The sequence below is a fragment of the Anabas testudineus genome, chromosome 11 (genome assembly GCF_900324465.2).
Source record: "Anabas testudineus chromosome 11, fAnaTes1.2, whole genome shotgun sequence".
In the NCBI taxonomy this organism is placed as follows: Eukaryota; Metazoa; Chordata; class Actinopteri; order Anabantiformes; family Anabantidae; genus Anabas; species Anabas testudineus.
In genome coordinates, this window is record NC_046620.1 from 1,823,170 (window position 1) to 1,836,601 (window position 13,432).

General features: G+C 40.7%; 1 protein-coding gene across 2 annotated transcripts in view; it reads right to left on the reverse strand.

The window, feature by feature from the left end:
* Nucleotides 1-318: 318 nt before the first annotated feature.
* The window catches only part of LOC113154959 (MTSS I-BAR domain containing 1), a 41,847-nt gene continuing 28,733 nt past the window's right edge, over nt 319-13,432 (reverse strand). Inside the window, exons 7-15 of one of the 2 annotated variants that reach the window (XM_026349407.1) lie at nt 13,198-13,209; nt 9,372-9,529; nt 8,992-9,099; nt 8,506-8,603; nt 7,910-8,132; nt 6,910-7,182; nt 6,318-6,485; nt 5,944-6,100; nt 319-5,483 (exon numbers count right to left, since the gene is read on the reverse strand). In XM_026349407.1, coding sequence (XP_026205192.1) covers nt 4,837-5,483; nt 5,944-6,100; nt 6,318-6,485; nt 6,910-7,182; nt 7,910-8,132; nt 8,506-8,603; nt 8,992-9,099; nt 9,372-9,529; nt 13,198-13,209 — 1,844 coding nt within the window. In that variant the 3' untranslated portion in view covers nt 319-4,836. The remainder of the gene's footprint in view (nt 5,484-5,943; nt 6,101-6,317; nt 6,486-6,909; nt 7,183-7,909; nt 8,133-8,505; nt 8,604-8,991; nt 9,100-9,371; nt 9,530-13,197; nt 13,210-13,432) is intronic. The other variant, XM_026349408.1, reaches the window with a different exon arrangement.

Below are 13,432 nucleotides of genomic sequence, written 5' to 3' on the forward strand. Positions count from 1 at the left end.
CCAAACCTTTTAAACACTCAGAATATGCATCATGATATTCACCACAACCTCTAACCTTTTGAGGACACATTTAGCTCTCATATCTACTGTTTTCATATTACCTGTAAAAGATGACGTCCTCCTTTGCAGAACCGTGCCCACACAATGTAATATCTGAAAACATTCTTCTGCCCTTAAAACTGGCCCAATCATTTTGTTTTGCTAATGGAACAAGTTATAGTTTACAATATATAGAAATAAGACTCAAAAATATCAGTGTTGTCAATAATTGATCATTGGATACCTTCTTTATTTTTTTATTTTTTATTTTTTGCAGAATAACATGAATGTCTCGCACAGAAATCTATGACTAAAGTTTGACCAATTATCTACTTCAGCTGCATAAAATTCAGTGTAACTGTTCCAACTGTTCGTAACCGTTGAGGTAAAATACTGTAAAATCATTGTAGATGATGAAAAAGAGCACTACAAAATCGTATGCTACAGTTTTATTAATTAACCCAAATAGCTGGTATACATAGAAAGAGACCTAGAAGAGACAGGTAGAATTCAGGAACTGAACATTAAACATAACGTACAGGATCATCAGGAGCCAGAAATAAAGAGTCAGGTCTGCTAAGTATTAAAACAAATGATACGTTACTTCTAGCACCACAGACAGAACTGTGTGTGTCACAGTAATGGTTAAGTCTGATACCTGCTGGGTGGTGATGGAATCATTAACCCCTGAAATGCTTCTTAACCCATTAATAGATTTTATGAGTGTATAATGAAAACCTATCAAATAAAAAAGTTCTTTTAAGCTTAATTTCAGGGTGTCGGGAGATGTCATAATCTATTTCTAACATTTACATGAAGAGAACATGGCTGCACCAAGAGACAGCTTCACCCAAAAGTTAATATTGTTGTTTATCTGTGACATGTAAAAGAGAAACCTATATAAAAGAGCACCTGACGTACAGTAAGGATATCATACAAAACAAACCCAGGACATGGTTTAGCATATACTCTAAGAAATATGGCAACTTATTTCAAAATAAAGGACCAGGAAACACTGAAAGCTGCTACTTACAGCTCAAGGACAAAAACAGTCTCCACACACACAGGACGGAGAAGTAACTCGTATCTGTCATATTCAAACTAACTAATTATTGGATTGTCTTTTACTATTGAACGTGATTCCTAACAATCGCTTTTATACTTCTCAGTGTGTATTAGCATCAGCTGTATCATTGGTAACATACGTACACAGCCACAGAGGCATCACAGGCTCGAACGTTCAGCTTCACACGCTTGTTATCGCATCAGCTACATGATTGTATTCGTTAACCTGCACTGGAAATAAACGCGAACACATAAAACTTCAGTCATCATACAGGTCGTCAAACCGTCACACAAAATGTGAATCACTGAGCCCTGTAGGGAAACGGAGCAGATGACGGGCAGTATCTACAATGCACTGTGGTCCAGTAGAGGCAAGAAAGAAGTAGTTCCAGTAGAAAAAAGCTGTCTATTAAATCTTTGCGTAACTAAAAATACAACATGCATATTTTAATACATTTGTTAATAGGTTTTATATGCACAGCAGAGACAGAGGGTAAAAAATGTGGAAAACCGCTAATAGGATGGGTGATAACATTAAAATGAATAAATAATGTGACTTGTAAACACTGACTAATAATGTAAGTAGCAACAAATGAGATGTTTCAGCTTCAGCTAGATTTGAACTTATCAGACTAGTTAACGTTAAGTAATTAAGCGCTATTACAAGTTTACATATTAATATTAGTTGACAGCAGGGTCAGCTTGTGTTCTGTTGCAGCTCATAGGTTTTTCTGTTAGTGTTCTGTCAGTGTTATCTGGCACCATCATTGAGGTCTGGGTAGAGGACGTGGCTCGTCACAAGTTGGCTTAATAGACTTGTATTGAAGCATCTTTAGAAATGATCGGCAATGTTCTCAACAGAAAAGACTGAAATAGATTTGTGCTGCTGTACTAGCTGATGCTAGAACGTCAACGTACATTAACAAAGTCAGATGGATTAATTCAAAATGTTATTCAGCTAAAAAATGACTGAGCTAACAAAATGTTTAAAAACTAAAAGTTGAAAATTAATTATATACTTTGATAGAGCCAAATTGTACATTTAACACTAGTCCGCCATAATCCTTATAGCCAAAGAGTAAAGAGACATTAGAGGTCAAGTTCTAAGGAGCAGGTACACCATGTATCAGTCACATAATCAACAATTACGTAAAGTCCACATTGTGGCCACTGAATGAAAGTAAAACCTTCGTCTGTATCTGTCAGTTCACCAATTAAAGAAATAAGTTGCTGTAAATATGTGACCATCTATAATTACATAAGTTTTAACCAGAACGTCATCTGTGTCATTCGACGTACAGCCACGACTAAAGGTAAAGTCGAATTTTAGTCCAAAGTAACTTGGATGAGCAGAGTCTGGTACCTGTAGCTCATTTCAAAAGATGGTCACACAACATTTTTAGGTAGCTGTTAACAAGATAATTGAAACTACAGATTATAGGCAGCAGCACATTTTATATTTTAGCACAGAGGAACCAAAAGTTTTAGACTTTTGTTCGAAAGCATTTGATATTGGAACTTAAATTTAACTGCTGAGACCACGTAGAGTCTTTAATTAGGATTTCTGTTCTTAAGGAAACTAACACTATTAACTTTAATATAAGTTTTCAGTTGGCATCACTGCAAGAGCACATTGACGATACAGCTGTTTGATAATATAGGGTCTACCTTTACATCTGTGTATGTTACATTGACTCTTAATAATACAGATATTTCATAAGGAAATTCAGGCACTAAACTATCCCAGAACTACAGCTGTGGCTTAGCAATAGCTTCGCTAAAATAGTTCACAACCTCTAATATCTGAGCCCACTACAGATAATCAGAACACAGGCTTCCCTACAACAGACCAATACACCAATCTCCACACTAAATACTCCAGTTAGGTAGTAATACAAACTGGAAGTCAATGCAAACACAGTGTACAATTGCTACATACTGTAGTCGGTGTATTTGCAGCGTATTAAAAGTAGAATGATGAGTAGGGACAAAAGTGTATGCTAAACCTGAAAGCCAAAAAAACCCAGATTGTCTCTAATATTATTAATTACTGGTGACATTCTTCCTAAAACCTAACGTGGTGTCTCTAAATATCTTATTTTGTCTGCTAAATGGTCCAAAAGCCAAATGTGTTCAGTTTACCATCATAAGACTTAAGATTGAATGTATGTTCTTAAATTGACTCAAACCAATTAGCAAACAAAGACAAAACGATTAATATCAAATCAGTTGCAAATTATTTTGCTGCCAATTTAACCAATCCTGGCTTAGTGATCTTACTTCACCGTATTCATCACTGATTGAACTCTCTTGCTTTTGTCTGTGGCAGAATTTGTTTAAAACCTTTAAAGTGCTTCACAGAAAGTAGCTGCTGTAGTGATGGAGTTGTAGTAGTTGTAGTAGTTGTAGTAGTTGTAGTAGTAGTAGTGGTAACCAAATAAAAAAGGAAATGAATACTGGACATTCTCTTATACAGATAACAGACTTAATCTGTTGAGCTGTACACTTCCTGACACCATTTACATCCACTGCTGAGTTAATATGGACTGACAAATCTAGTTTGACAGTTTATACTTGGAAAGTTATTAGTTATAACTGGTTCCACACGTCTTCAATACGCTACCCTTTGTAAATACTGTTTTTGTTTATGTACAAGCTCAGTATTTCTTTCCAATTGTATTTACTCAATATCCAACGTCCCGTTTTTCTTTTTTTACAGAAACAAAGTCCAACATAACTTCAATGAAATAGGTTAAAGTCAGCACATGGGCTTTTGGCACCTTTAGTGAAAAATGAGAGACTACAGGGACGTAAAAAGAACATGACAAACAAAATGTACAAACGTCAAAATATATATATATATATGTATATATTTACATACAAATAATTTCATCTTTTGAAAATACTCCACTCCTTCCAGCTCACGGTTCCCTCTTCGAGAGTTTTCCTCTACTTCATCTATCATCTCTTCTTCCCAATACTGCTCATGTTACCTTAGTGTTTTATGTTGTCTGCTACAAGTATGACCTTAAAGAACTCATGTTCAGCAAAGGTTTGAACTGTCAGACCTTGTCTCTGTTGTACTGAAGTTGCCCTGAGGAAATGATCTCAGATCAGTATCAGTGGTTCCCAGCTGGAATTAGCCAAGAGCAATACTGACATCACGTTGCTTTTTCCAATGAGAGAAGTTGAACAAGATTTGGCACTTGGGGAAACTTGAACCTGAACAACTGGCTTTCCTTTTGAAAAGATTTACATTGTTTGTGGCTAAATCAAGTCTGGATGTTTTATTTTGGTACAGATTTGCCATTTTTTAGTAGTTTTACTTCAGCGTGACTATATATAGATTTTAAGTCCTTCAGGTTGTCAGTATGTCTTTAATTAATTTTAAGAAAAGTGTGAGTGTAAACTCTTTTTTTTAGTTTACATTACTTCCCACTGATAGTTTAGTTTGTTCTAAAGTGAAATATCCATCATTTAAACAACACTTAGTCTTTGGCTGAACGGTGAAGGTGCAGAGTTTTCAACATTGGACATTGCTGCAATGCAACAGTTTTTTCAAACAGATCCTTGATCAGAGTCTCCGGGCAACTTCCTCCAGTTCTACGCATCAGTTTTATGTCATAGGTCCTGTTTTTGTTTATTAGTAACCATTTGTGTCCCTTTCAGAGTATAATAACTGAAATGCAGCCAGGACACACAGTTGCTCAAGTCAAACCAACCCTTGTCATCTCAGTGAATTTGCGGTGCTGAGCGGTCGTTGGTGGTCGTTTTCTTGAGTTTCACGCCTCGTCTGATAGCCACCAGAAAGTCTTCCACCTCCCCATATTCAGTCTCTTCCAGGAGCTCTGGGAGAGGACGGCGCTCCCACTCTGTCACCCGACCACCAGGCTGTGGAGGTGGGGTAGGAGGATCAGACCCGGCATACATGTGCTGGGAGTCCCATAGGCCGGACTTCAGTGGCAGTTTGCTGCCTGGTGATAAAGGTGTTGTTGGGGGACTAAGCGGAGTCTGTGGTGTGCTGTTGTCCTCTGACATCGCCCTGCTGGGGAAACCAGGATGTTCAGGGACAGTGGGAGTTTTTACTGGGATCATGGGAGGCTTAATAGGGATGGGCCCCAAGCTAAGGCCTCCAGAGGGCCGGCGCAGGTTGGGTTTGGAGGACGGCGTCCGTCGGATTGTGGCGACCCCCGGGGTGATTACAGCAGAAGGGTTGGAGGGCAGGCCAGCAGTAGAAGCAGGGCGCTTGGACTGAAACATGCGTCGGTAAGATTGACTGATGTCACTGTTTCTGGGGATGGTTGAGGATTTATCAAAGTCCGACTGCTGCTGCTCTCCTTCCTGATCTGTTCCCACCGAGTAGTAGTCACAGTCTGAAACTAAGAGAAGAAAAGTCTTTATCTTAATGCTCGTGTTTTCTCATTTAGTGCAACAGTACTTCTGTACAGGTGAATTTGTTTCTTTGGTTGTGATTAATGCAACACACTGCTGTATGCACACTGGGCATCTTGTGCATTTCCTGTTTTTTGTTTTTGTGATTTCAACTGGATGGAACTTAGCAGTACCTATAGCCCCAACCTGTGCCTATCACATTACATTTGCATTGCAGAAATAAGAGATGGAGACAAATTATCAGGAAATAGCATAACCAGTTCTAAAGAGAATAAACGAGAATCTTCAACTATCTGGATAAAAAAATAAATGAAAATCTTTTATCTGGTGCAGATGATGCAATGATTTGAAATCCATATTTTTCAACAGTTACTTTTTTCCTTTTTGTCTGAATGTTTCACATTTGTTTTGTCTGCTCGACTGTTGAAACATGCCCTGTGTGTGTACCTTGTGATGGGATGGTGTCCTCTGAGCAGCAGGGTGTGTTGGTCTGGCTGCTATAGCCACTGGAGCCCTGCAGCGAGTCTCTGCTGGAGCCGTGGATGTCCAGCTGGAGGCCTCGAGCCAGTGCTCGCGCCAGCTCCTCGTGGGCCTCCCTGTCCTCCTGCCAGTCATCACACACAGGTGGGTGATCAGGTAAACAGTTTTGTTTGGAATTTACTCTTTGACTTCACTGAGTTTTGTGTCTCGTCATTAGAATAGCAAAGTCTCAAAGCTCTGTCCAATCAAAAGGCTGCTAGTTAGTTGTTGGGCTTGTGGTTGGTCAGCATGTAGAAGTATTACAAAATACTTTATCCATTAATTTAAAATCACCATCTCACCTTGGGTGATGTCAAAGAGTGGCTTCCTTTAGCCCTCTGTGGCTCCTCCCCTGGGCTGGTGACATCAGCACCATGGTGGCTGTTGGGATCTGTAGTCTCTCTCTTGTCTTTGCTTCTCTTTAGGGTGTTGATCATTGGCTGGTCATAAGGGCCCGGTTTGGCCCAGTCCTACACAAAAACATGATCCGATAGGAAAAATACTTTATTCAGTTAAATCTCAATTCATTTGATTCACTTTTTAGTTTTGTGACTTATAATTACATTTTGGGGTAATTAGCATTTTGGAAGGTTCAGTGGGAATTAGTTATTAATTTGAATAGTAAAACTGTTATGTTATCATGTATTTATATGTTAATACAATTCTTTCTTATCTGAACCAACAAATTGGATCTCAGAATTAAATTAGGCCAAAAATATTAAGACTGATAGAAGTGTGGCTTTAAGATCTGCAGGTAACTTATGGAGACGAGGTAAAACAAAATAGAGCAGTGATGTTTATCCCTGTCTGCTTTCAAACCGAGAACAAATCAAAAAGATGAAGGAGGATAGATTGAAGGAAAGAGGACATCAGAGGGAGTATGGAGGATCAAACCTTCCAGGATGGGATTCTGGATGATGGGATGACTCCGAGCCCTGAGGGGCTGAGAGGTGACAAGTCTCCGGATTGGCCGGAGCCTGAACGAGACCACGGCCACGTGGGAAAAACAGATGAACAGGAGGGCGAGGAGATGGGAGAAGTGGTGGTGGTGGTGGTGGTGGTGGTGAAGGAGGAGGTGAGGTATGGAGGGTGGAGGTGGGAGTCCTGGACCTGCAGTACTGCTCCATGCAGACAGAGGGCAGCATGATGGTCGAAACCATTTGACAGCTGAGGGCAAGTGGACGAGGAAGAGGCAGGAAAACATGAGAAATTAATGGAGATGGTTGAAGTTTACACTTTAAAATCCACAAGAAATGTTCTTGTATTTGCTTTAAACTGACACAGAGGAGGGTAGTTATGGCTCCAACCTCTTTATTAAGATGGTTGAGTCTCCACAAAAAGATGAGAATCAGCAAAACCATCAATTGGTGCAAACAGTAGCCAGACATGAATAAAACTAAATGACACATCATACAAACATAATCTCTAACGACTACATGACGAAAAAAACCTTCAGTGGTTCGAATCAGGTGTGATTAATGTAAAAAGAGTTAAAGATATTTTAACCATTAAACTGCTGCACACTGAAGAAGTCAGTGCTGCTGGTTTGAAATTAAAGATCATTATGGATTTCTGTGTTTGCATTTTAAATCAGAGCTTCTATTTTGATCGACCAATTTATTACTGAAAATTAAATAAATATATTTAAAGTACCAATGTTTCCTGTCTTCCTCCTTATTACTATGATATTAAGCATCTTGATAAATCGTTAGTTATCCTGAAACTCTGACTCAGAGAAACTCAGGAAACACACACTGAGGAGCTGCAGCGTCCAGTTAATGAACATTGACTTTCTACCCTCACAGGTGAAAGAATAGATGTTTGTGTGTGTCTCACTCAGACGTAAGTCGGCCGCTGGATTTTCTGTCAGTGCTTCTCTTTTCACTCTGCTCACCTGTGAGGTTTCTGGGGGCATCGGTGACGGGGATTTGGACTGAAAGGCGTCCTGGGAGATGAAGCCAGAGTCGTGGGAGGAGACCGAGGAGAGGCGGGCCGGCGTCTGCTGGGGGAGCACCGAGGAAGAGGAGGAGGAGGCACGATAACGGAAATGGGAGGTGGGGGAGTGGCAGTGTGAGCCGCTGGAGCGAGAGTCGCTGCTGTTCACGCTGTTCAGGCTGCTGCAGGACAGAAAGGAGGTGGAGAAGATGTTAAAAAGAGAGAAACAACAGTTGGGCAGGTGCAGGCAGAAGAAACACCACTTGGGTCTACACCCAACATATTTACCTCTCAGTTATATTATATTAAATATAAATGGAGTAAACTAACAATATTACAGCTTATAGGTGCTAATAGATTTTACTGTTACATAGATCCAGACTAGCTGGTTGTTTAACAAATCAACCAGTAGATTCAGGGATTCATTCGTGTCTCATTAAAAGCTGCACTTCTACCTCTGGACCACAGGGAGGCAGCACAGTACAGTCAGAAGTATCAGCTCAGGATCAGGTCTGGAGGGATCACAGACACTTTTCTGTAGCCATGGTTACCAACCTGCACATGCTGGACTTCCTGGATACGGTGGTGCTCGGTGATGAGGGTGGAGTCTGGTACGACCAGGTGCAGTCGGAGCCCTTCAGATCTACGATTACCTGGAGAAGAGGAAACAGAAGGTAGAAACAGAGGCAGCACCTACTTCTGTACCAAGTAAAAGAGTGGAAGGGTTTTTAGAGGTGGGGGGGACATGGGCCAGGCAGACACCTGAAGTACTCCACAGGTGTAAAGAGTTTCCTTCACAGGAGCTCAGATGATTTTCACAGCAAACATTTTAACTTGTCACAGCCAGAAAAGAACAGGTGTAAATGAGAAATGATCACATTTATAGCAGCTGCACCTCCTTTGTGAGCCGTTTCCACAGTGGGGAGAAATGATCTATTCTGACATTTTAATGAAAGCAACAGTGGGAAGAAAACAGTTGTCACATTTACTTCACTTCGACTCAACGTTTTGCTGGTTCGACATGTGCTCAGACAGATGTACCTGCTCGCTGGAGGCGGGTAGCTTGTGTGGGTCCATGGTTAATGTCTTCAGGTCGTCTGTCAGAGTCTGGAGGTGAGTGATCTCCCCCAGCATGGACATCTCCTCCTCCTGACACACAAACATCAACAGGCTTCAGATTCTATAACAAAACAACTGCACTGCTTCTGTACACTGCTACAGCTGCTACAGCTGCTACAGCTGCTACAGCTGCTGACCCTGGAAGCTACAAACATCCTAAAACTAACGTGTGAGGTCTGCAGCGTGGAGCGTGACTTCTAACAGTCACTGTTGATTTCTGCAACAGTGTTTTTGGCCGCACTCTTTTTCCCCTTAGTGGTTTCACTGTGCGTGTATGTGAACTGTTCGGCTGCTTCACTGACCACGACCGGCCTCAGCATGGAGACGAAGCAGCAGAAGCGACTCCTCTCCTCCACCAGAGCCTTTCTCACCGCCTGCTTCTCCGTCTCCTCCAGCAGCAGGTACTTATCGCTGACGTCCTGCATGGCGCTGTCCAGCTGAGGCTGGAGGTCCCCACGGCCTGGACACAGACATATTAGAAAAAAAGATTTTAATAATGGCTAAAAGCCAAATTTAAAATACAACACAATTTCTATATATTTATATATTTTTATATTCTTCACTAACAAAGAAATCCTCAATAATTCCGATCTGTCCACTTCAGATGAAGCCGTGAGTGAGAACAACATCAGGAAATAAAGACGCAGCGGACTAGTAGCTTCAGACAGACCACAGACACATTACCAGCCGGCTGTGAAACCATATAATCACTTCAGTTTCACTAAGCAGAACTTTGGTTCCACCGGGAACAGCCTGTTCTCAAGCTGCACACACTTGATCACATCAAAACAATAGTTAGAGCCTCCCACGTCCCATTAAAGCACATTAAAGAATTAAAGAGTTTTCTCCCCACAAGCAGCATTTCATCAGGCTGCAAATAAAGAACCGCTGGCATCCGAGCTGAAATCCACCATATGTGAATATTCTCAGTATTTATTATCTCGCGTTTCGATCATAGCTGCACTTACAAACCTTCTGTTACACGTTTAACTCTAATCAAAGGATCTAATGTCTTCGCTCCATTTCTCCTCAGAGCTGCATTTTTAAGGAAAAGCTTGTTGGCTTCATCGAATCCTCTACAAACCACGTGTCCCCTCAGTGGATCGTGAAGAACAACCAGGAATTCACATGAAGAAAACCTGCAGACACGCTCAAACTAATCGAACTAAAGCTAAGAGTGCACAGTGTTCAGGGGTGGAAGACGTGCTCAGATGATTTCATTACTGCGCTTCACAAGGATGATACTGACGTGAGGTCACAGTGACCTTGACCTTTGAACACCAGAATCGAATCAGTTCATCCTCGGGTCCAAGTCGATTCTGCCAGATTTGAAGAACACAACCTTCATGTTGCTGCGGCACATTTAAAGATTCATTCCTTGGAGCTAAAAGCCGCAGATGTGATGATGAAATCACGTCTTGTTCTGTCATCAAAGATGTTTCTTTGTTTGTTTTTGATTTTTTTGTTGACAGATGTCAAGAATGTCCACCGTTCACATGGTCTCAGTGGAATTCAGCTTTGTGTGACAAACATTTAAGAAGCTCATCGTCTGTGCTTCAGGAGAAACGTACTGTAAACATACAATTACACTTCTGTGGTCGAGCTGATTGACTGGAGCGAACCTCTCTCTTTCTCACTGAGCTCTTCAAGGCAAATAAAGAGATGGTTCTGAGTTTCCTCAAGAGACGGGAGTGTAATTTCTGGTTTCCCACAGAATTCAAGAAACGTGACAGAGAGGGCAGAAGATCACTTTTACATTTTGTTTGTCTCCTTTTCCTTTTCCAGTATCTCTGCGTCTCCCTTTCTCAGTACGTACGTTTGTGCACAGTAGTAATCATGTCATTGTATGTTTTCTGTGTGAGGCCCTCCATTATTTAAAGTAAGCATCATAAAGAAGTTTGAATGAAACTAATTGATTATGTTGTTACGTATTTAATCGGCGTTTCTCATCTTGTGCTGCTTGAATCTAGTTTGGTTCAGATTTCTCTTATCATCTTCCCTCATTACTGACTCTGAGGAATCAGATGACCGTTGACATGAAGCTTATAAAATAGTTTCTCTCCATCTTTAATCACATGCAGGACTCTGGGACTCTTTGTCCCTTCATCTCCAGTCTTCCCTCCATCTCACTCTCTCTCTTTTCGTGGGGTTCCCCCTTCATTTTCCCATCTTCTTAACTCTCTCATTACATTTATTTCATTCCAACACAACTTCCTCTTCCAATTTTCCTTCTTTGAAACTCCTTCACCCTCTCTTCTTCCCTCCTGTCGTTCATCCCACAGCACAGGGAGTTTCCTCTCACACAGTAATAAAAGCCGGGCAGGTCCGGAGCAGCCTGACCACATCTGAGGTTCCTCTGGGTTCATACCTTCAGCCCTGTTTATTTTGTCTTAAAGGCTCAATAGAGCTGGAAGCCATCGAGTCTTTTGTCGGCAGGAACAACAAGCTCCTGTTTCCAGTTCAACCTGGAGCTACTTATTCTGACAGCAGACGAAAGCAATAACACTGATTATCACTGTAAACCTGATGGATTTGACTCATTTCAAGCCATTAGTGTGAGTTAGAAAGTGTTGTGCACTCGCTCGCCCTTATACCCAATCAGAGAAGGCCGTTCCTCCTTCATTAGTTTTATAGCTTCTTATTTACGGTTATTTCATAAGGCTGAAACATGCAGGGCTGTGCAGAGCAGACTGATTTTGAGTCTCTGATTTCCAAAAGTTAAATATTGAAGCTTTAATTAATCACAGCTTAAAATGAGTGTCAGAATGAAATACATCTGTCATCAAGACAAAGAGGTTCGAGCTACGCCAGAAGCTCTGGAAGAGACAGAAGAGCTTTAAGCTACAAAATACATCTATTTATCACAGCATAGTAAAAAAGAAACACATCGTAAACCAACCTTCTTTCAGTTCTGAGTTCATCGTAATTTAACACAGTATGGATTTAACATCAAACCACAGACTTTCACTACACAACATATTTCACACTAGTATTTTTTAGTTTTTTTTTTAAAGCCGTATGAATTATTTTGACTGCAGTGTCTTGGTAAACAACAGTGTGTTTGAGGATGAGAACTACACATGCTGCTTTATTCTGGACCAGTTTACCATCTAATAAGGTTTTTGACAAGACAATAATTCAGTTGAGACAAATCCAAAGCTTGAACCACTTATTTGTTGTTTGTCGTAACATTTCTTAATCACTGAGATGGTTTCCCACATTAGTTACAATTCTCTATATACGTTAATTGATTTTCTGTTATGATCTGCACATTATTGTTTTCTTCAACTTGCTTAATTAACATTTTATTGATGGTGAGATGAAGCTTTGGCTTTGAACTCAAAGAATGATTTGTTGCTATTGCGACACTGGTTATTTTAGACACATTCAAAATTAGCATTTAAATTACAGTTGTGGCTTCTGTTGAATATAACGCGGCATCATCAGCGTACAGGTAGATATCTATCTTTTTTAACACTAAAGAAAAAGGAGCAAAAGTCAACTACACACAGGCTCTCCATTAACTTTAACATTAACTGTCACTCGAATAGATGTTTATCCATGATACTGCAAACTGAAAAAAAAAAACTAAATCAAACAAAGAGTTGAACAACCTTCTTCTCTCCTCTGTCCTCCAATCATCAACCATCTGAATGTAGCTGTTATTGAATATTCTCTGTCGCTGGGTTTCTGCCCTGAAGCTTCTTGTTACTTATGGACCGACATGAAAATTGTGCTGCATCTATGATGAGTTGATATCAGCTGATTTATCGCTTGTGTTATGGTAAATTGTTGTGTAGTGTGTCAGCTGCAATGTGACAAGTTCCCCTGCTGCTTTTTGTTGTGGTTTGGTTGTGTCATATTTTACTGAACTCGCACTGTTCTTTGAGGACTCTTGTTTAGTGGGATTCTGCTCTTTGTTTTGTTCAGGCTTCAGTTGTGTGACTCACAAACACATCTAAACAATGTGGGAACATACTTCGGCTGACCAAAGGGGCTGGACGTGAATTTAAAAAGCAGATGTTTGACAGTCCTGAAGGTGACAGGAGACAGCGTGGAGAGGGAGCCGAAAGTTTCAGAGTTTTTGTTGGACCCCTGCAGAGATGTATGTGTGTAAAACCAACTCACCAAATACGTCAGCTGGACCGAGCAGAGCACGATGGGGCACCACAAGAAGGGAAGGAGGAGAAAAGTGGGAAAACACACACATTAATATTTAAACCCCCACATCTCTTCATACAGTTACACCCTTTAAATTACTCTGCTAACTTAATTACCCCATGAATACCACTAAGCGTTTAATTATAACACTCGCACTAAAATACTGTGAGGGCCCCAGCTCTCTGAGAAGAGCCTTGTTACA